This window comes from Centropristis striata, chromosome 23 (genome assembly GCF_030273125.1).
Source record: "Centropristis striata isolate RG_2023a ecotype Rhode Island chromosome 23, C.striata_1.0, whole genome shotgun sequence".
NCBI classification, from domain to species: domain Eukaryota; kingdom Metazoa; phylum Chordata; class Actinopteri; order Perciformes; family Serranidae; genus Centropristis; species Centropristis striata.
In genome coordinates this window covers 10,761,777-10,784,019 of record NC_081539.1, presented here as the reverse complement: position 1 = coordinate 10,784,019, position 22,243 = coordinate 10,761,777, and the positions used below count along the sequence as shown (strand labels likewise).

The 22,243-nt window shown below is 38.5% G+C and overlaps 1 protein-coding gene across 6 annotated transcripts in view; it reads left to right on the top strand.

Moving 5' to 3' along the window:
* Positions 1-22,226, top strand: part of abi1a (abl-interactor 1a) — a 72,795-nt gene extending 50,569 nt beyond the window's left edge. For 2 of the 6 annotated variants that reach the window (XM_059326970.1, XM_059326971.1), the window contains 6 exons: positions 7,727-7,830; positions 8,985-9,101; positions 13,847-14,137; positions 16,521-16,607; positions 18,282-18,467; positions 19,320-22,226. In XM_059326970.1, the coding sequence (XP_059182953.1) occupies positions 7,727-7,830; positions 8,985-9,101; positions 13,847-14,137; positions 16,521-16,607; positions 18,282-18,467; positions 19,320-19,495 (961 nt within the window). In that variant the 3' untranslated portion in view covers positions 19,496-22,226. The remainder of the gene's footprint in view (positions 1-7,726; positions 7,831-8,984; positions 9,102-13,846; positions 14,138-16,520; positions 16,608-18,281; positions 18,468-19,319) is intronic. The other 4 variants (XM_059326972.1, XM_059326973.1, XM_059326975.1 and 1 more) reach the window with 2 other exon arrangements.
* Positions 22,227-22,243: the final 17 nt, after the last annotated feature.

Here is a 22,243-nt window from a genome sequence, read left to right as displayed (position 1 = left end):
CCAGTATGTTAGTAGTCAAAATTAGCCCGGCCCTGACAACAGTAAAACAATAATAATAAATCAAAAATAATAATACAATAATATATTTGTATTAATAACAATCTGAGTGGGCCCATTCTGCATAAACAATACTGTTATTTTTGATACTTTAAGTATATTTTGATGATGATACTTTTGTACTTTAACTTTATTAAGGTTTTGAATAGAAGACTCAACTTGTAGTGGAGTAATTTCACAGTGTGTTATATTAGTACTTTGACTTAAATAAGGGATCTGAATACTTCTTTCACCATGGTGCAATATAATATATTTGGATATGTTTCTCACTTTGGCCTTGATTGTCTGAATAAGTCGCTAAATTTTTTGATAGTTGCTTTTTAGGAATAGAGTCTCTAAAAAAGTCAGAAAAGTTGCTTATCTAGTGAGGGTGTATGTGAAGCTAAACTTATATCCCGCCCACTTTTTAGCCATCCAATCAAATTGAGAGGATTTGATTTAAATCCCTTTTACTGTACACTGCTCAAATATTCAGTTTCACTCTGAAATACGTCACAGTACAGAAGCTAAAGATGCTCTAACATCTGTTCGAAGAGGACTTTTAGTTGCAGATTTCAAGTTTCAAAGTACAAAATTTTCTTAAACAACTTGCACATAGTGTTGAGTCAGTATTTGCTCATAACATCAAACCGATAGCAGCCTGCTATTGTTGCCTCCTGCTGATGTGATGGCATTACTTTATGGATAAAAATCTCTCAAATCTGCAGCTACAGAGTTAATTGACTTTGCACAGCTTTTAAGGGGGAGCGAGGCGGGTACTTTATACTTTTTTCCCATTTTTTTTGGATGGGTATGAGTGGAATTAGTGTTCCAGCTACACCTCGAAATTGAGCACTAAATGTGTAATCACTGTTTCAGTAATGTGAGAAAAGCATCTCTCAAACAAACCATCAGTCCCCTCCATGTCATAAAGTTCTAATCTCTTCACTTAGTTCAGCTGTTGGGAGCACTTTCACACCTCTTCCTCCTCTCCGCCTCACTAAATCCAGCATTTGTCAAACGAGGCTCGGAGGGTTTTCTTACCGCGGCCTGAATCACTTTGATATTAATATCTGTAAAAGCCTCTGATATAAAGTGCTGTTTCAAAAAGAAGAAAAAAAAAACCCTAAGTCAACTGCAGCGTGGAAGGAAACCCTTGAACACGGCTCTCAAGGATTGTTACCCAGAAGTCTGTGTGCAAAGAAAGCGCAGAACGCTTTCATCAAATTTGAGTTACGAGTGAGTGAAGTCGCCTCATTAGCTAAAAAGCCTGTTATGCTGACTGTGATGCTCATAAATATTACATAACTATTTTATTTCCCCTCCCCTCGCAGCGCTTTCTTGCTCACGTATGTTTGCACAGAGCTGCAGAAGTTCTTCTTCTACTTAATGAATGAAAAGCAAACCCCAGGACTTCTTCAGCAGCATCACTGTTACTGCTCTGTGGTTTAAAGCCACCCTGGTGTCCCTTTAACAAACTGATGCCGCACCGCCCTGCTTCAGCTAATATTGCTGTGGCATCACTATTTGATTACAGAGGCTTGAAGTCGACCGTGCTTATTCAGCTCATCAGTCTCTGCCGTCCTCAGCTGAGGCCTAAATCCAATATGAGCATCTGTGTGCTCCTGCTGTTATTATCTGACATCTTTCTGTTGGAAAGATTACACTGTCATATGCAGGTATCACTGTTTTCTAAACACAATGCTTATTACAGTCACAGACAGATTCCTGCTGCAGCTAACTAAACCAAACAGAATCTGTTCGACTCTGTGGATGAATCATATATCAAATGCAATAAATTATTTTTACAAAATGAAGTAGATATGCAGTGTAACTTCATCTTCTTGTCATGTTGGAGTGTCCCACTTGCCTTTGCTACTTTTTCTCAATTGTGCCAGCTGTTCTTCGCAGGCTGCAAGCTGATTTAGTGGAGAGGGTCGCAGGTTGGATTCATTCAAACTGTGTGGAGTTTGCATGTTCTCCCCTTTTTGAGATTTCCCATAGGAGTGAATGAGAGCATGAATGGCTGTCTCTATGTGTCGGCTAGAGGTGTGAATCCCTATAGGCCCCACGATACGCTTTTATCCGGATACTTGAGTCACGATACAATATTCATCTCACTTCAGTCTTCTTATTTCTCCACAATGAGAGTCAAACCCACAGACTGACCAACAAAGTATTCAGTCAGACTAAACTTAACTGACATCAAACACGTATGGACGACAACAATTGCAGCATTTTCTCAAACGCTCCTCAACTTTAAGCTTCACTGCTCTGAATTTTTTTGAATGAAATATAAAAAAAGCCTAACTTTGCAGCATTATTTTGACAACTTCCCAACACGATATCCTGCCTGTAGATTCCGTAGATCTTCTAGTTTCATATGGTACCAGTATCTCCAGTTTTTCCCATCTCTGGGGAAAAACAAAAACGGCGAAAATACTGATGCCCCACTGGCCGTCGGAACGATAAATATCGATACTTGGCAGCCATGAATCTATATAACATCGGCACGCAAAATATCGCGATACTATGCCGTATAGTTTTTTTTCCCCCACCTCAAGTGTCAGCCCTGGAATTTTCTTCAGATCCGTCCAGGGTGTACCCCGCCTTTCACCCAAAGTCAGCTGGGATCGGCTCCAGCCCCCCCGCCACCCGAGTTCAGATAATCGGTTCTTCCTCAGTTGCCATCTATTCTTCCACACATTTATTCTTTGGTCATTTTAAACCAAATTTAAAGTAATCAGGGTAATCAAGGGGCTAACCATGGACTACAATGTCCCCCCATTTCGAAGCCAGGCAGTGACAAGTCTTTTCTTTATCGTTCTCTCCGAACAAACCACTAACTTCTGGCTTTTGTCTTCAATAAAAAAGGTTAAAATCTGCATTAATTCTCAGTACAGCTTACTGCAATAGTCACAGGTATTTACCCACTCTGGCTTCAATGGTCAGTGATAGAAATATAACACCTTTGTGGTTAATTTCTGTCCCTTTTTCCGTGTAATGACATGCATTTAAGTTCTGAAGCCTCAAATTCCATCCATCTCTGTCCAAGCTGCTCTCAAACATTGTTTCAAATTATTAAGCACCCTTTATAAAAGAGACTGAATAAGTCTCAGATATAAAAAGTTTCACTAAAAAGATTTTCACCGACCTCCATGCAGCTTTCAACTGTTTACTAATGGGAAACTAGTCTTTCAATGTTTTTTTCTGGTGCGCCAGAAAACAAGGTTAGCAGTTAATGAGCATCCCAAACGCCTATTCATAGCAAGTTTTTTAAAAACTCGCATATGCACAGAAAATATTTCATTTTGAGTTTTTCTGGGGATCCAACATGGTGATTAAAAGGTTTGAAGGGTCTGTGTAACCTTGTTAATCACTTCCTTCTAGTGATGGTTTTAAATCAGAACAAAAACCTCACAACAAAGTTTGAATAATTGATCTTTTATAAACCAATTATCTCAGTAGAGCCTTGATCTGACATCATTTTGCATTAGATTATGATGGTAGAATACAGCAACCCTCATGTTCATCTTCTGCTCTTTGTGTGTTTCAGCGTATTTAAAGCTTCAATAACAATTTTCCGTCTTTTAAGCAAAGAGCTTGAAATCTTTTTTATATCCGATTACGCTCCGGGCTACTTTTGTAAGTCTATTTTTCCCACTTATGTCAAGTCACATCATGTCACATCGCCTGAGCACATAGTTTTTACATATTGTTTTTACTTTTTGTTCCTTTCACTGAGAACAGTGTCTTTTTCTTCATTGGCTCCGGGGATTTTTGTCAGCTGTGAGCGAGTGAGCTGGAACTTTTTAAAGCCTTGCCGGGTGCTCCAGACGGCTGATTTATAAACAGCTCGCTGTGTTGAGTGGAAGCTGAATGAGCTGGGAAGGTGGAGAGATGGAACGGAGTGCTTTTTATTTCACAGCGAGCGCTCTGAAACAAAAGCGAAAGCCGGGGAAGGGATAAATGGGTTAGCCAAGGAGCTGCTAAGTTATAGAGGGATTAGAATGGATAATTCCAAAACATGCAGATTGGGGGAGTGAAGTACGACATTCACTTCAAAAGGACGGATGACATGATATTGTTTCGCCTTTATCCCCAAAGACACTTAGCTCCCACTGCCACCAACATCCTTCAGAGGGGTAACCCCTGCTGTTTGTGCCTGGAGAGCCCCGGGGCTCGACTGACACGGATCAGAGAGGAGGAGAGGGGGGGGTGATGGGAGAAGGGGATAAAGGGATGTGTGGGGGGAGGGTTCAGAGGGATGGAAGGAATCAGAGGAGACGGGGGTGATGGGGAATCACTTTACAGGCGATGAGAGGAAGAGGTCGAGGCTTGGGGAGAGGTAGGAGGGAAGGATCAGTCGGAAAGCGAGGATGAAAGAGGAGAGGTGGGGCGACGAGAGGGGCTGGAGCTGAAATGAGGATCAAGGCCAGAGAGAGAGAGGGAGAGGGAGAGGGAGATGGGGGGATTTAACCAGCCGGGGCATTGATCTATGAGCCCCGGGGTCAAACACGGGGTGAAACAGCGCTTATACAGGCCGCTGCAGAGCTGACATGCTGACGACATTCCCATGTCCTGTACCATCTAGGGTTGTCACAATACTAAACTTTTCAACTCGATACCGATACTCAGGAAAATATTCAATACTCGATACCATTTTCGATACCACAAGGATAAAAACAAAGACCCCAAAATTTTACAGAAATATTTTTATTAACAAGAAAAATGCAACATGTAAAAATTAACAGAACCACAGGTTAAATATTTAATAAAGAGTTGAGCAAAAAGAAACTGCAACTATGATAACAAGCTTCAGATACTCAATACTATATCCGGATACAACGTTTTAGTATCGATACTTTTGACAACCCTAGTATCATCAGGCCGGTACAGAAGAGGCTTGGGGCCAGGTAGGAGGGAAAATAATGACGAGCTAAAAAAAATTCATCTTGCACTTTGAGAAAAGTCAAAAGACGAAAGAATTATACAGGTGCATCTCAATAAATTAGAATATCATGGAGATGTCCTTTTTCCGGTAGTTCAAGTCAAATAGCCCCAACCAAGTATTGAGTCATATAGATGGACATACTTTTCAAAGGCCAACATTTCCATATTAAACAAATTATTTATTTCAAATTTTTTGAGATACTGAATTTTAGGTCTTCATTAAATGTAAGCCATAATCATTATAATTAGAAGAAATTAAATAGATTAAGACATGGAGTGTTTCATTCTGTGTGTAATGGATCTATATAATGTGTTATTTCCACTTTTTGAATTGAATTGCCTACATAAAAACTTTTACTTCTTCCAAAGATGATTTTCTTTTTCTTCTCCATTTTTAGTTGTTTTTCAAAGGATTATGAAATGGAATGATAATCTGAACAGGGGAGACAAGAACTTGCCACCTGTTTTTAATTTTCTTCTTTATAAAAACCCAACATAAATGAGATTTGTTTTTTACTCCGTTTGCATTTTCTTGTGTTCATTTCATAAAACTTGCACTTTATAACTTCAAAATATTCTCTATTTATTTGGGTTGAGTACAAATTTCAGTAGAGTAGACTGCAACTTGATTTTCTCTCATTACGTCTAATAAAAAATGAAAATTAAAAAATAAATTACATAAAAGCAGATTTTCCCTAAACAATAGTTGTAGCAACCTACTACCAAGAATAGCTCATTTATGTGTCTGAGATTTTAGTTCTACTTCACCTTTAAATATTGAGGTTATTGCTCATTTTTTGACATTGATGAAAATCAGGTTATAACCTAACTGTTCTGATAGATGCTAAAAAAATGTTCCTCTGATGACTTATTGACACAGTAACAACAAACAAATTCCAATTATTCCTGACATTTTGATTAAAAAAAAAAAATAACATCATATGTCAACTTTTTTTCTGGTCATTTCGACTTTATTTTTAACTGCATAATGAAAAATATGTCCTCATTTTTTTCTCCTACGGGGCCCCAATCCTCTTATGTCAACCGGGGCCGAATTAGAAAGATTTTAGTAAACAGTTATTACTTAAATGGACAAAACGCCAAGTTTAAAGTTATTATTTATCACTCAACATTAATATATCATAATAATGTCATAATTTATTGAGCAGGGACAATCTCATCATATTAACAGATGCTTGTCTTGTGTGTAAGGTTCTAATTCTGCACGGCTCGGCTTCTTCAGCTCTTCGTGCTTGTTGTTGTAGCAGAAAACAACTGATACAGTAGATCTGTGGCTAGAGGGGATTGTGTAATACCTATGAGGAGGACTGCTTTCGGACAGTCAGCTTTTTTAGTAAGAGCAGCTCACAGATGGAGCAGCCGGCCAACACTTACCAGAGTCTGTAACCCATATCGTTCAGTTAAAACCATTGATAATAGAACTACCTTATTAGAATTACCTTCATGTGTTTTGTTTTATTTTTATGCATTGCTGTCCTGTGTTAAAGTATTTAATGTGCTTTTATTTTAGTACTAATTCTGTTTTAATGTATGTCAGGTGCCTTTTGGAGCTGTCATGACACCTGCTCAGGGACTGCAGTTAAAATTAGACAGGATGGTGAAACTGGCACATATGCAGAAGCAAATTAATGTGCACTGGCCCTGTAAATTAAGCTGCATAAATAAATAAATAAATACATAAATAATACAGCTTTTTAGGGCTCAGAATATTCTGACAAACAAAATCTCTCATATCATGATACTGATATTGAGTAGGTGTTTATTTGACAATAATTGTCTTAATTAACTGTCTATATATTTGTTTCAAGTACAACCGACAAGTTGGGACAGTGTTTATTAAACATAAATGATAACAGAATGTATATGTAAATTCAGAATACACAGTGTATGTTTACAAAAAATAAATAAAAGTGAATTAAAATTTAATTTTAACCTCTAAAAAACCCACCGGCCAGGTTGGGTTGAGGGGTAGGGGAAGGGTTGGGATGAGACAGAAAAAAATGTGATTAAAAGCTTCTACCACAAGAACTGTAAGGCCAAAATGCATGGATGAGGCTTATTTGAAATCTAAAATCTTCTATTTTCTGTGACTGTGCCTGTTCAGCACTGGTTAAAACGTAATTGAAACTGCATCAGTTCAAAGGAGCAAAGGGTTTTTTTTTGTCTAACCCGACCCCTACCTCTACCTGCTGGCAGCCTGGCAGGTTCTAAAAGGTTAAATATATTGTCTTTGCGATAATTTGTTTATCCTTTGAGACATATTCCACTGAGAACTGTACAATCTGTTTTATTTATGTTTAAGACACCGTCCCAACTTTTTTGGTTTGGTTTTGGGGCAATTTACAGCATCTAGAGCAAATATCTTTAGGTGGGTTGCATAAAAAACACACAATTATTATTATTAATTGTAACTGCTGTTATATTCTAGTTTCCTCTGTTAGTGTCATTCTGACAGATTCAGAAAGAATCACCAGAGTGACTCATGTCTTGCTCACCTGGGCGTGTCACTCTGCAGCTCAGCGCTAAGACAGAAATGATCAGTGTGAGAGAAAAAGATGCCAATATGAAGTTTTAGATTCTGATCACTCTGAATAAGACATGAGCTTGGATGCAGCAGAGTCCATGTATCTGCAGCATCACCTGCTGTGTAGCCTGAGCAGGTTGCCCTGAATAAAACGATGTCCTCTTTCTCTTCTGTCTCTCTCTCCTCCCTCAGTGGAAGCAGCGGGGGCAGCAGCAGCAGGGAGAACAGCGGCAGCAGCAGCGGTATTGGCATTCCCATCGCCGTGCCTACACCCTCTATCCCCAACTCTGGACCAGGTGAGCTGAGAAAGCTGCACATCACGCGGCGACAGCCGCAGATAAAAGGCCATTCAGTCATTCTGCTTGCTGATATTAAATGAGGGCAGGATTGTACTCAACCAGCTTCAGGCATTTTTTAAAGCCTGCAATAAATCCTGCCACACCCTGCCTTACAGGGCTGCGAGGAGTTTTGCTCCTCCTGCTCTAAACTCTGGTTAAAAGAACTCTTTTAAGTGCAAAAAACACCAAATACCTGCTATTTATATTCTCCCAAACATCTGTTTTTGCAGTTGTTCGTGAGTTTGACGTGTGTGAAATGAGATAACACTTCAAACATTGACAGGCAATAATGAGAAAACATGATGTGCTGTTGGCACAATGCACGCACCTGTGGGAGAGTTTACTTTCGTGCATACATTAGACAGCAACATAGACTGCTACATAACACTACACACTGCATGCCTTTAGGTCCAAAGTGCAGATCTGTGCAGATAAGGCATGTGTTCAAAATATTTGCTTAGAAGTCAGGAAATTTAAAGCTACAAACATTTATTTCTTTAAATATAATAAACATATATATGCCAGTGACAGGCATTACTTGACAAGGTGTTAATGTAACATGTATTTGCAGATAGTGAGACTACGTTACACAAAGCCTATGTTTACCAGACAGGGATTATGCAGGCCCATTGTGTTCTAAGCACAGCTGATTCTCTATCCCACTGTGTAAATAGGCCACGCTGCTTTAGGCCTGCTGCTTTATAGTGGAACAGTAAGGCCCACATAACGCCGCGCACAAGCTACACATAGTACTGCATTACACCATGCATGCACTCACTACTGCGTTTAACTTTTACACAAGATTCGAGCTGAGCAAGAAATATTTTAGGTTTATGTAGCAGCTTTTGTACCTCAGCACCAGGATCAGGCCAGCAGCACAGAACTAACCACAGCTCTCCCTGCAAGCCGGTCGCCATGGAAACACTCAATTCATACCACAAAGAAGTGTGTCCAAGTGTGTGTGTGTGTGTGCGAGCGCCTTGACAAAGTCGAAGCACTCCTCCGGCCCCGAACAGTTCCTGAGTAAAGTAGTGTGATGTTATGTAACGGTGCAGAGGTGCAGGACGACTCTGTTCTGCTTTAACTGTCACTAACGTAAATACTTCTTTCAGCCCCACCCATGTTTGCTCCACCTGGAGCCCCTCCGCCTCCCCCACCCCCTCCTCCTCCACCTCTCATGGGCGGGCTCGCCCCCCCAGCACCTCCTCCACCTCCACCACCACCTTTAGGTGAGACTCGTCGTATGCCGGGGTCGCTCCAGTCGCCTCCTCTGCCCGGACGGATAATCGGCACGTCTGCTGGGATCTTTTGGTGGAGATGCACAAATATGGGCTTTGTGTGTGTGTGGATGGATGCATGGATGGGTGTCTGACTGTTTGTGCACACTGCAAGCAAGAGGTTCAGATTATTTTTTGTGATTTAATGCTATTCAGTTTTGTGCAAGAAATTAGTGTGCATACACACTGGGTCTCATGCAGCAATGTTCTTTCTAATTTTGCTTTATTTTGCTTAAAAATAAGAAAATATGCTCTAACCCAGGTGTGCTGAATAATTATTCCTACTTGAGCATGATTGTTTATTCAGTTCTTTATTTTGTTGACTAATGGATTAGTAGATTTAATCAACAAATTTGTAAAATTTGAGGTTCTCCACAAAGAATCATGCAAATCATGAAAATAGGTGATTGAGCTGGAAAAAAGCATAAAAAAAGATGAATAGACTAAAGAAATCGTAGTCAACTAAAACCACACTTGGCACACTTGTGCCGTGTGCAAATATCCCAGCACATGCCCAAGAAATGAAGAGTTGGCACCAAAAATAAGGCTGTTAGAAGAAGAAAAACTTGAGCAGTAGAGAAGTTGAAGTTCTCTTAAATAAACTAAGTGAACATGATTTCCCATAGTGTCAGTTCTGGCAAACGGAAAACATCAATAATCGAATAGATAAACTTGATTATATGACATCTCGGCTTTATTTTTTAGGTTTTTTTTATGTTCCACAGATTCAAAACCAATCTTAAATTCACGGTCTGATAAGAGCAACAATAAGAAAAGATTGGTTAATTGTTGTTGCTTGAATTAGATCAAATATTTTGTCTTTAAATAGTCATTTACATTAAGAATGTATAAAAACCTTTAAAGGCCGTTTTCTCAAAATTCTTTTTTTCTCATAAATCTCATCTTCAGTTCCACTTACAGACACCAAACTTACCAGTTTTATTCCTAACTATATTCTGAACGTTATAGGTTATTACAGTGGGGCTTGTCTGCATATGATTCATACCCTGATTTATAGAACATTTTGTCACTAAAATCATGACACAAATTGTTTTTAATAGTTTTTGACAGTAAAAAAAAACAATTTCCTTGAGAAAATGAGAAAAGAAATCAATTTGTAGAAACAAATGCAAAAACAATTGGAACAAATTGCTGAGATGAACAACAAGAAGAGGAATTTGTTCTTATATTGTTTTCTGCATGAATCTAAACAAACATTAAAGTTAAGGAATGCAGCTGTTGCAGATTTCCTTCGAGATATGTAAAATGTTAAACAAAAAGGTTTAATTTCTTGTTCTTTCTGGGTAGAACTATTTCTCATTTTATGAAATAACATTATTCAGCAAAGACAAAAGAATGGCTGATTGAGATGTTTCAGTGAGTAAACCTGTTGACCTTCAGCAGGTTGTTCAGCTCTGTAGAAAAGCACCTGCTGATCTTTGTGTTTGCAGTGTGAACAGACTGTATATGTGCTTCTGTCTGCATGAGAGAGTGTCTGGCTTTCGTTCCTATCCAGTTCAGTAACATTTTTTTCAATCCTCAGTGGTGGTGGTGGTGGTGGTGCTCCTTTCTTCTTCTTCACTGATCTGCTATAATTGGATAATAAAGAAGTCTCATATCACCTAGGGCCTGGCAAGAGTTAATAACCGCCTGCAGATCTGAAAATTGTTAATTTATGTTTGACCTCAAGCAGCTGTACGTCTAAAAAGGCTGTCTGCACTGACAGAACTGATTATAACTTTTCAACCTAAATGGATGAATAAAATTTAAGATCTGAAAGCTGAGTCACTGGCAGAATGTGGGCAGCATTTCTATACAAATATATAAAGCCAATTTACCTAAGGGGCTTTGAGACTTCTTCTGCACAGGTTTGTTACTGTTTCATTTGAGTTTCAAACCAGAAAAGTGATTGTGGTTAAAGCTGCATCAGGCAAAATGTCTTTTATTTTATCTGAAATCATAACTCGAGGCTGTGACAGAGAAGAACCATTTTAGTAATTCAGTTTTATTTGCACAAAGGCAGATCTGGAACCAGCTGCACCAACTTGCACCACACAAACAAGCTCTTACTTGGAGGTAAAAATTCAATATTTGCATCCAGTAACTGCCAGTTTTGTGTACGTGTTGCACAGCTAACTGAACCAACTGACAACGCTAACTGTTTCAGTTTAGGAGTAAAACAAGTGATGGAATATCGTCGACATATCTGGCCCGACATCTGATCAAAATTTTAAATAACTTCTAACAAAAATTCACAGCCAACGGCACGCCAACAACATTAAACTCGCTCGCGTGTCTGGCTGTTTCCTCCTCATTACAAATGAATAGAACGACAAACAGTGATGGAGGAAGTATTCATGACCTTTACTTAAGTAAAAGTACTAATGCCACACTGTAAAAACAAGTGAAAGTCCTGTGCTGAAATGTTACTTAAGTTGAAATATGTCAGTGTAATTAGGAAAATGTGGTTAAGGTATTCAAAGTACTCTAAAACAGCCTAACAAAACCTAAACATTATTAAAATAATTTAAAGGAAAAGCAGCAAAATCATTGCTGAAGCTGAAATGTTTTCATGTATATATATTGGAAGTTATGTTACAGCTTGTGATGCCACAGTGGCTTCCAATACATTCAATCTAGTTAAAATTTGAAAAAAAAACAACACCAAATTGATATTTAAAAAATTACGGTAAATGAATAAAAATGGCATAATTTAAAATGTATTATATTATTTTAATATTGTAACTATTTTATTGTTGCATCAAAGAGTGCAATATTGGACAAAAGGTAGGTAAAATGCATATAAACATACCTCTATATATACATGTTACATGTTAAGTTATAATGGTGCATCCTTTAAGTAAGTAAAAATAATTAATAATTAATAATTAAGTAAATAATTACTTTGAAACTAGCTAGTAGTCACCAAGAACTTGAGAAATAATGGACACTGAAATGCCAGCACTCAATTCTGCGACAGCTGATGTCACATAATATGATTTCTGGGTAATGAAGTTCTAAAACATTCAAAGAGCCATTTGAGTGCTGAAAAAAATTCAATATTTCCTATTGCTGCTTTAATTTACATGATGTATTGACTCTGAGAGACACTGGGTTTGATTTACTGTCAGAGCTCTGCAAAGCTCCATCAACTACTGTGTGTATGTGTGTGTGTATGTGTGTGTGTGGATGTGGATGTGTGTCTGCTTATATCTGATTGACTTCCCATGATCTTGGGCAGGATGATCACTTGAAACATGCACAGTTCCTCCTTCAGAACATCAATGCTCACTTTCAGCTATAATTACTTCTGCTGCCTGTGACAATATGGAGAAGTTTGTTGTATCTTTTTTTACTTCCTCTGGTTCCACCCAGCTCTATCTGAGAGCAGGGCCTCTCCTGAGAGACGGCGTGTTATCTGCAATGTGAACAGGAAATACTCTTCTCTCTGTCTCCTGTTTTCACTCACACACATTCACACACTGCATCTATCATCTGCAAATATTTGAGTGTATTTAAGGCGAGATATTACAGGCAGAAACATTGTTTCTTTCATGCACTGGTCAATTTTGAAGGTTTCGGCTATTTTTTCTTATATCTTCTTTTAGAATAGTGGAAAGAAAACATTCAAAACAAACATTTGAATTATATTTTACTATATTAGATCCATTTGTGCTTTTAGATTTCTGCCAAATTCACCAAAAGTTAGTGTTCTATTGCAGCGTGTAGTACCAAGAACGTAATCTAAACCTTGAACCTTGCTTGAATTAGATCCAATATTTTGTCTTCAAAGAGTCATTTCCATTAAGAATGTATAAAAACCTTTAAAGGCCGTTTTCTCAAAGTTATTTTTTTCTCATAAATCTCAACTTCAGCTCCACTTACAGACACCAAACTTACCAGTTTTATTCCTAAATATATTCTGAAGGTTTTCACAGAGAGGCTTGTCTATATATAATTCATACCCTGATTTATAGAACATTTTGTCTCAAAAACATGACGAAATTGATTTAAAAAAAAAAAAAGCCAATCTCCTGTAAAAAAAAAAAAAAAAAAAACAACTTTCAATCAACAAAATAAAATGATTACTTTGAAATTTGCTTCATCCAATGTTTAGATTTATGTCATAGAAATTAATTGGAGTTAACACTTCATTTGCATATCTAAACATACAATTTCAGAAAACTTGTAATGCAAAAAAAAATTGTCTTAATGTAAATAACAAACTGGGGAAGTTTCATGGTGATATCTATAAATTAAAAGCTTTCTTTAATGTTGTTGTAATAATGCTGTTGTGTTATTATTAGATACTCTGTGTAATGACGAGTATTTGACGAATGTGTGAAAAGTTCTGCTGCTGCTCTCTACTCTCTGCCTCCTGAATCTTTCCTTTCACTAAAGAACCCTTAGGTGCAGGATTCATTCGGACGACCTCTCGGGACTCTTGTGTTTCATGAATTACCTTTGTCCAAACTGTATTATCAATTAACAATCTGTGTTGCTTCCTGACTTCACCTGCTTCCTTAAATTGGTTATTGATTGTCCTTTTCATACTGTTTGGGGCTCTAATCACATTTTAAAAGCTCACTTCATTTACGATCTTGATGATTCATGTTTTGGGTGCTTTTTTTCCCCATCTTCTCCTTTCTGTCTAACCCTCCCTCCTGCCTATCTTTCCTCTCTTTGGGTGTTTCTAGTGGTGGCCCCTGGGCCTGGTCTGGGCCCCGCTCCAATGTCCCAGTTTGGAACCATCTCGCGGCAGATTTCGCGGCACTCCAACTCCTCTGTCTCTATGATTTCGGCCACGGGCACCTACCGCCGGGCGCCGTCGGTCACTTCCCAGTTCTCCTTGCAGCAGCAGCAGCAACTACAGCAGCAACAGCAACAACAACAGCAACAGCAGCAGCAACAGCAGCAGCAGCAGCAGCAGCAGCAGCAGCAACTGCCTCACATTAATGGAGGCACTCCTGGCTACGGCCAGAACTCAAGTAAGGCCTTTCTGTCTCCAGTCCCAGCCTGCATTTGAAATCCTCACTGAAGCACAAAACGTCACATTTTTTTTCCAAATCCTGCACAGTCACAAACTAAAGCGAGCTAACCTTTGTAGCCACAGAGCAATATTTTATATTTGCAACTAGTGAGTCACTGCCGTCTGAAGGTCAAGATCGCTTTCTTGTCTGAATTATTGACTTTTCCTTCCAGACTAAAAGTGCAGGTTGATGCTTTTTATCTAACTCTGGGATGTCTTTAGTATCGATGCCTCGTCTCTGTAGCCTGGGAACCAGACGAATCTGCCAGCTCATGGTTTATTTGCTCTGGCAGATGAGTTTAGTTCCTCCTCTTCAGACTTCCAGATTTCCAGTTGACCTGACCCGGGTCTGGCCAATTACAACCATTTATCTAATATGGAGCGCGTTTGAGATGATGAGGGACACCTTGCGAGGCCTTTGCACTTTAAGATATGCAATGACATCATTTTTGGCTCTTCGGGTTGGTGCTAGAATACAAGTTTTGCCAAATATAGTAAGTATTACCACATACACTAACTTTAAAAAGTTACAGTTAGGGTTAGATCCCATTACTTAGGAGGTGAGTCATGTTCTTATACTTTGCAAAATGAATTATGAAGTAGATTTTTGCGCGTTTATTCTCTAAAACATCACTTTATAGCAGAGTTTAAATAACCATTCTAGCATATTCCCCTCTCTTGGCGTCCTATGGAGAAAGCAACCAATATGGCTACAGCTAATGTGGAAGTTCATGTAGAAGTATTCTTTTTTTATTACTTTTTTTCTGATTTTCCTGATGGCAAAAATGTCAACACACATTTGCGATTTGGTATGGCGATGTTCAGCTGTCAGCCTTTGATTTTATAACAGATACAAACCTGATAAGATGTCTTCTATCCCGACAGGCCATTTCATATTTTAATACCTAATATATAGCTTGCTTTCAGATAATTCAGTAAATATAAAGTCTATATGAAATAAGTACATGGTAAAGCCTACTTCTGTATACTCCATATTCCATTGTAGCAAAACGGTACCTGTATGATTTAAATGTTTCCAAAGCACAACATGGCAATAGAAACCAAATAAAACAATATATACGATAGACATTTTATACATTTTTGAGGATACATATTGTCACATTTCATCCCTAAAACCAAAAAATCTATTTATGCTTATGGATAGTTTTTGGACTCATGCAAAATCATGTTTACTCCTTTAAAACTTAACTAGCTATCGTCTAAAATCTAGTTCCCATTTACACCTGGCATTATGATAAAATATGATTAGCATCTGATTACAATAAATGGATTAGGACGCCATCTAGCCAGAATCATGCTTATTAAAAACTGTTATAAATGTGAAGGCTATTTTAAAGGATATCCTTCCTAGCTTCTGCCTCTACCTGCAGCCTGAGATAGCAGGACAGCCTTTCAGCTTGCTGGGAAGATGGTTTCTTTCCCTAAAATGTGGCCACACTGTATGGATTCACACCTGGCTGAAATCAGATCACAATGCATGCCAGAACGATTCCACATGTGGCTGATCACATTTCATTCACAATGTGTTGGGCGAGCATTTACAGCTGGTATTAATGTGGCTTTTTTGCAAGGTGTAAATGGAATTGTGGTGCCTCAGCTCCATAAAATGATCGCCATGCATTCACACAGGCACTTGGCTTCATGTGTCATGTGTTTGGGATTGATGAAATGATCCGGGAAAAATCTAAAGTAATAACTCACAACTACAGCAGCTCTGTGGGGAGTTCAGCAGGCTTGTCAGGGATGTGGGTTGAAGTCGATGGACCTCTAATGTAAACAGCGCCTCCTTCTGGCCACCTCCCTCACTTCTTTCACAGCCATGAGTGGGAGCTCTCTGATTGACAGAAATCAAACCTAATCCTCGGTTTAGCCGCTGGCCTCTGATCCCCATACACCCTGCAGAATCTCATCACAGTCACAGACGTCACTGAACTTTTATCAGCATTTGTGTGTGTGATCTGTGGAGACGCTGCAGCTACTGACAGTTGAATTAACTAATCTGTTCTCTCAATAAAACGTCATTTTCCTCTCTTTAAAGTCAAATTTGGAATTTATAAAGTTATGAGTCGGCAGGTTAATTAATTCCACTGAGCACTTCAATCTGTCTCTGCTGCACATCACTCTTTTCTGTTTTATTGGACGTGTCGAGCTCACAATTCTTGCAGTGTGTTTGTGTCGTGTGTGCTTGGGATTGGGGAGCACTCTTAACTGCCTTCTGTACATTCTTGGTGACTGATGGGCTTTCTCTCTTTTTTTTCTCTTTTTTTTTTGTTTCTGCTCTCTTCCTCTGCCTTTCTGTCTCCTCTCTGCTGGGCTTTCAGTGTCTATCGCTCCTCCTCCTCCTCCCATGCCCCAGCTGACTCCACAGATACCTCTGACTGGCTTTGTGGCCAGGATGCAGGAGAGCAGTAAGTGAAGAGGCTACTTTCCTCTTAATCTGTGCCAACTACTCCCATTTCCAGAACACCCAGCATGCATTGTGCTTGTTCATCCCTCCCCTTTTCTATTGAGAGCAATTAATACCATCCTCGTGCAGCAATGAGCCATCCAAAACATGTCTCATTAGAGTCCTGTCATGCTGCTTATTAGTATCTTTATCTGCTGTTTGGAGAGAGATTTATACCTTCAGTTTTTAACCTACAGTGTTTCTTATGAGGTATAATACATAGCTCACTTTCTTGGCAGAAGAAGTACCCTTTTAAAATATGTGCAGCTGAAAAAGCAACCAGCTGAGATAGTCGAGGCCGCCACCTCCTGTTTTTAGTGATTTAGTGTCATGGTGGGGATTTTATCACTGAGTGAAGCTTGGTATTCATATGCTGAATGTAGCACTGCAGGGTTGAGCTGAGGTGAATGATAATGTTTAAGGGGGGAAAAGTGTCTTCAGTCTCTGCAAAACAGAGCTGGAGGAGATGGGACTCTTTGCTGCCCCCTGCTGGACCACAACCTGCAATACACTCAAATATTACAGCTCAGGATGCTTTTTATTTCTCACTTTAGATTTCTGTGGTAGATATTTGTTCACACAGCAGTTATAGTGTTGGATAAAATATTCATCAATGGAATACCTTTTTATAGCGTTCCTTCCCAATGTGGATGCTGTCACACAAACCTAACCCACTAAATAGCATGACACAGCATGTGATAATCATCCGATCGTTGAGTGTTCATAAAACCTGAACAAAGCCACAACAAGAGGAACAGAAAAGCATGCAAATCACTAAAGGGATAGTTCATATTTTTAAGAAGTGGGGTTATATGAGGTACTTATCCATAGTCGGTGTGTTACCTGCAGGCACGGTAGCTAAGCAGTGTACTGCTGTGGACGGGGGCACACAAGTGTAAGCTATATTTAGATATTTTAATTGCTTTACCTTGCTGCCAGACAGCCTTTTCAGACAGGGAACTGAAGCTGTTATCTATGCTCTCTTCAAAGCCACCAGACTTCTTTGAAAAAAAACTCTAATTCACCTGGCAGAAGACAGGAGTTGCTGGTTTCAAGTTGCCTAAGCTGTTGAGTTTGTTTGTGTTATTGTGTGACTTTGATGTTTTAAAGGGTTAGTTCGGATTCAGTGAAGTCATATTATAATAACAACAAACTAATCAATCAAGGCAGCGATAGATCAGCAACTCCTGTGTCCTGTGAGGTAAAATTACTGTTTTTGTCAAAGAAGTCTGGTGGCTTTAAGAGAGCTTAGATACTGTTTCCAGTTCGTCATTGGAAAAGGCTGTGTGATGGCAAGTTAAATTGGTGAAACAATTCTAAATATAGTGCACACTTAAACTGATTTTTTTCTTTTTTTTAAGTGGCTTTGACTCCACCCACAGCATACCATAGATAATACTGACTGGATTATTACCTCATACAACCCCACTTCAAAACATCCAATCTATCCCTTTAAGATGAAACAGTGAGTCTGCTTGATGAGTTTAATATTAAAATATCTTAAATACAAACTCTTCTGCATGTCCAATTATTAATTGTGCATGATTCGGCCGCCGCCCTCTCCAGCACCAGGCTCCTTGACTTTTTGTTGACCTGACAAGGAAAAAAAATCTCACTTTGCTCGTCTGTCCAACAGTTGCAGATACTCCTACTCCACCTCCCCCTCCGCCTCCAGATGACTTGCCCATGTTTGACGACTCTCCCCCACCTCCGCCGCCTCCTCCAGTTGATTATGAGGAGGAGGATGCTGCCGTCGTGCAGTACAGCGACCCGTACGCTGACGGAGATCCACAGTGGGCGCCCAAGAACTATGTCGAGAAAGGTTTGCACCAAAATCTGCCAACTTTGGATCAAGTCTTACATTGAATACTCACTACTAGGGTTGGAAAATTCTGTGAATTCCAAAATCTGGAAACTTTCCATGGGAATTAACAGGAATTTATGGGAATAAACTGGGAATTTATAAAATTGAAGGTTGGTCCTTAACAGGGAACTTATATATGTTGAGAAAAACATTTTAGCATAGGCTTGACTAAAACAACCAGAATTCATGCAAGTACACTGAATTTTTCTGCTATTCCTCAATCACATGCATATAGTACACTGCTTACTGCTGCGCTACTGAGGCCACGCCCCCTATTGAGGCCACGCCTCTGTCGAGGCCACGCCCCCTACATGGATTGTGCATTCATACACATGTTCATTTCAACATTTCACATGGGACTTTTGGGGAAATTTTGGAGGGGGGGAGGTCATTTTACTTATTTTAGGTAGGTATTTTAGGTTGGGGGGTGAGTAATATTTAACTCAACATTTGTGTTTTTGTTGGTCAATGAAATAATTAATTGTTCAATAAAATAATAAAAATTTGATAAAAGTTCTACTTAAAAATAAATGTGTTGAAATGTCATGTTTTTTAATTATTTTCGCAAGGGTGTCTGCTTATAACAGAACAAAATGTTTATATTTATGTTTGGATAATGATAAAGTTAATTTAAATTACCCCCAATTTCTGGTAATTCCCATACATTTCCATAATTCCCATTGAAAGTGTCCGATTTGGAATATTTCCACATTTCCCCAGTTTGTTTCTGATAATGTACCGGAGATGTTCCACCCCTTTGCACCCCTACTCACTACTAACCTGAACAAACGTCTTCTCTCCCGTTTCCAGTGGTTGCCATCTACGACTACAGCAAGGACAAGGACGACGAGTTGTCTTTCATGGAGGGGGCGATCATTTACGTCATCAAGAAGAACGACGACGGCTGGTTCGAGGGCGTCTCCAACGGCGTCACCGGACTCTTCCCCGGGAACTACGTGGAGTCCATCATGCACTACGCCGACTGAAGGGCAGTAACAGTAAAGTCTATTTATTCAGTCATATCATAATCCACCGAGGGACCGACCGCCGCAATTCTTGACTCCTGAGACGCATAGACATAACTGTATGATCCCCTTTTGATATGACAGAATGTTCTTTCCCTTACTGATTGCAAATAAAATAAAAAGTAATATCTATTTAGTTTATTTTGGTGTTATATGGGCGGGTGGGGGACATTTATGGAATATGTAAAAAAACAAAGTTTCTAAAGAATTGGACTGCACGTGCTCACGCCGGTTGAACTCAAAGACGATGGTTACGCAGCTGAAGATGTACGACTTCATCTCGCCTGGACAAAAGTCATTCAGAACCGAAGTATTAGGTTTGATGGAACAAATTAAGGTCATGTAAACACCTTCAGCTGAAGTGTTTGTACTGTCAGTTGTATATAATGTGAGCTGCAGCCACTCGGGTTACTGTAATGTGAATTCAGTGAATGTCGATTATATGATAGTTTTCATTAGTGGCGCCCTCCTCGACTCCACAAGGCTCCGTCGTAAAATAAGATGGCCTGTCGGTAATTTACAAATTTAAGTATTGTATATGGTATTTCAAAGACCAACAATTACTCCTGAAAATCAGTCTTGGCGTTAAAGCATGCAAAAAGTTTAAGAGATATAATGTAATCTTTAAGTTTATTGCCATTATGCTTCCATTATGTTGTAAATGTATTCACCTTTTTAATTTTTATTACTCTGTTGAAATCACTGAACTTTTTAGACTCTGAAATGCAAATGGACATTTAGAGAGTGAGACCATGAAGCTTGAGAAAAATAAAATAGTTACATTTTTCGTGCATTACAAATCCTAAATCAACATTCAAATGCTAAATTTAGGGTTTTTTTGCATGCATTTCTGCACAGTTGCAGATAAGATTAGGCTAGAATAATATTATATAAATACAACCCTGATTCCCAAAAAGTTGGACATTGTCTTAAACATAAATAAAACAGAATTCATTAATTTGCTAATCCTTTGTGACATATATTCAAAAGAAGATACATTTCAGGTTAAAACTGATAAACCTTTGCTTTTGTAAATATATAAATTTGATGTGTTCTGTTTTTATTTGCTTTTCACACAGCATCCCAACTTTTTGGGAATTGGAGTTGCATTATGAAATTTGTAGAATTAAACTTTTTTTTCTGTATCTTGTGATCCAAACATTTTCAATAACTCCAGAACATTGTGGTCCAAAAGCTACAATTTACTGAAAAAAGATAGATGCAATCGCTTCCAAAATTCACCTTTTTTATGTGACGAAATAGTCTGCTTCAGTCCATATTTGTTGGCTTTTAGCCTTTTAAAACAGCATTTCCACTGCAGTCCAAACACTTATTGTATGCAGGGACCCATTAACAGGGAGTTCTAGCAGCAATCTAATATGCATTTTGTTGACAAAACTGATGAGTAATATATTGAGTAGTAAAGGAAGGTGATTTAATAAAAAACCTACTCATTCAATCCCATAAATTACTTTATTCAAATGAAGGATTTTTTTTGTATTTCAGACATTCAAAGCTTCATTTAAAACCTTAAAAGAAGCTTTAAATGTAAAAAAAATAAAAATAAAAAATAGACATTTTAAGTAAATTCCAGGCTTCCCAGTGGTCTCACTCTCTAAATGCAATAAAGTTTGCATTTGAACTTAAAAATCCTAAAAAAAAAATGAAATGGAGTTTACTTTTTTTGTGCATTTGGATCAGTTTGAAGCAAGAGAACACATTCCATTTTAGGCTTACCATCAAGCATTTAAACATTATGTCACATCACTGTTATTAACTTTATACTAATCCACATAAACTCTCTGTAGGGTAAATTGGTAACTGGCAATAATGGACTGTGCTTCTGATAGACAGCGGATAGAGTGCAGTGATAATAACTAGGCTGGAATTGTCGTGCCTGACACTGCCATGAGACAATTCAGACGAAATGTAGACCAATAAACAACTCTAATACCTCCTCAGCCTTCACACAGCAACAGTGACCTGCTCCGGGATCAACAACCATGTTGAATGCTCTGAACATGAACTCCTCTGGGCTGCACAGGTGTACATATTTTAACTCAAGTTAAATCAGCCAATCATTATCAGCTGTCACTCAGGTCTAGGAATCATCTTGATAAACATTGTATTTTTATTCTGTTGGCCCTCGAACGTACCATCTAACATTACCTAATGACAAGTTTTTGACCATTTACCATTTCAGGATACTGTGGAAGCCTATTTCTGCCAATGTGATGGGAAAAAACAGATCCTGTAAGTTATTATGAGATACTTTCTCCAAATAATGACTTTGAATCTCAAAATAACTACTTATTATTGAAGAATAGTAAGAAACTTGCACAAAATGATCTCAATAATAGGATCTTTTGATCAGGTTTCTTATTACTGTATGATACAAAGTCATTGTTTCATGTTTCTCAGAGGATTTTTTTCCCATCACAAAGCTAAGTTTTCATCTTGTTTTATTCCTTTCACTGTCAGAAATGAGCTTCCATAAGAAACTGCAGCTTATGCCTTGATATTTTGCCCGTTTGCTTTAGAAATTCCCACCCCCCCAAAAAAAAGACGTGTTCCGGCTCAATTTCATGGGTAGAAGTATTGAAATCTATCTGTCTGCCCTTCATTTGTACATATAATATGTTGATTGAAAAATTAATGTACAGTCTTTTATAATAAACGATTCTATGTACAACATGCATGTGTGGTCAC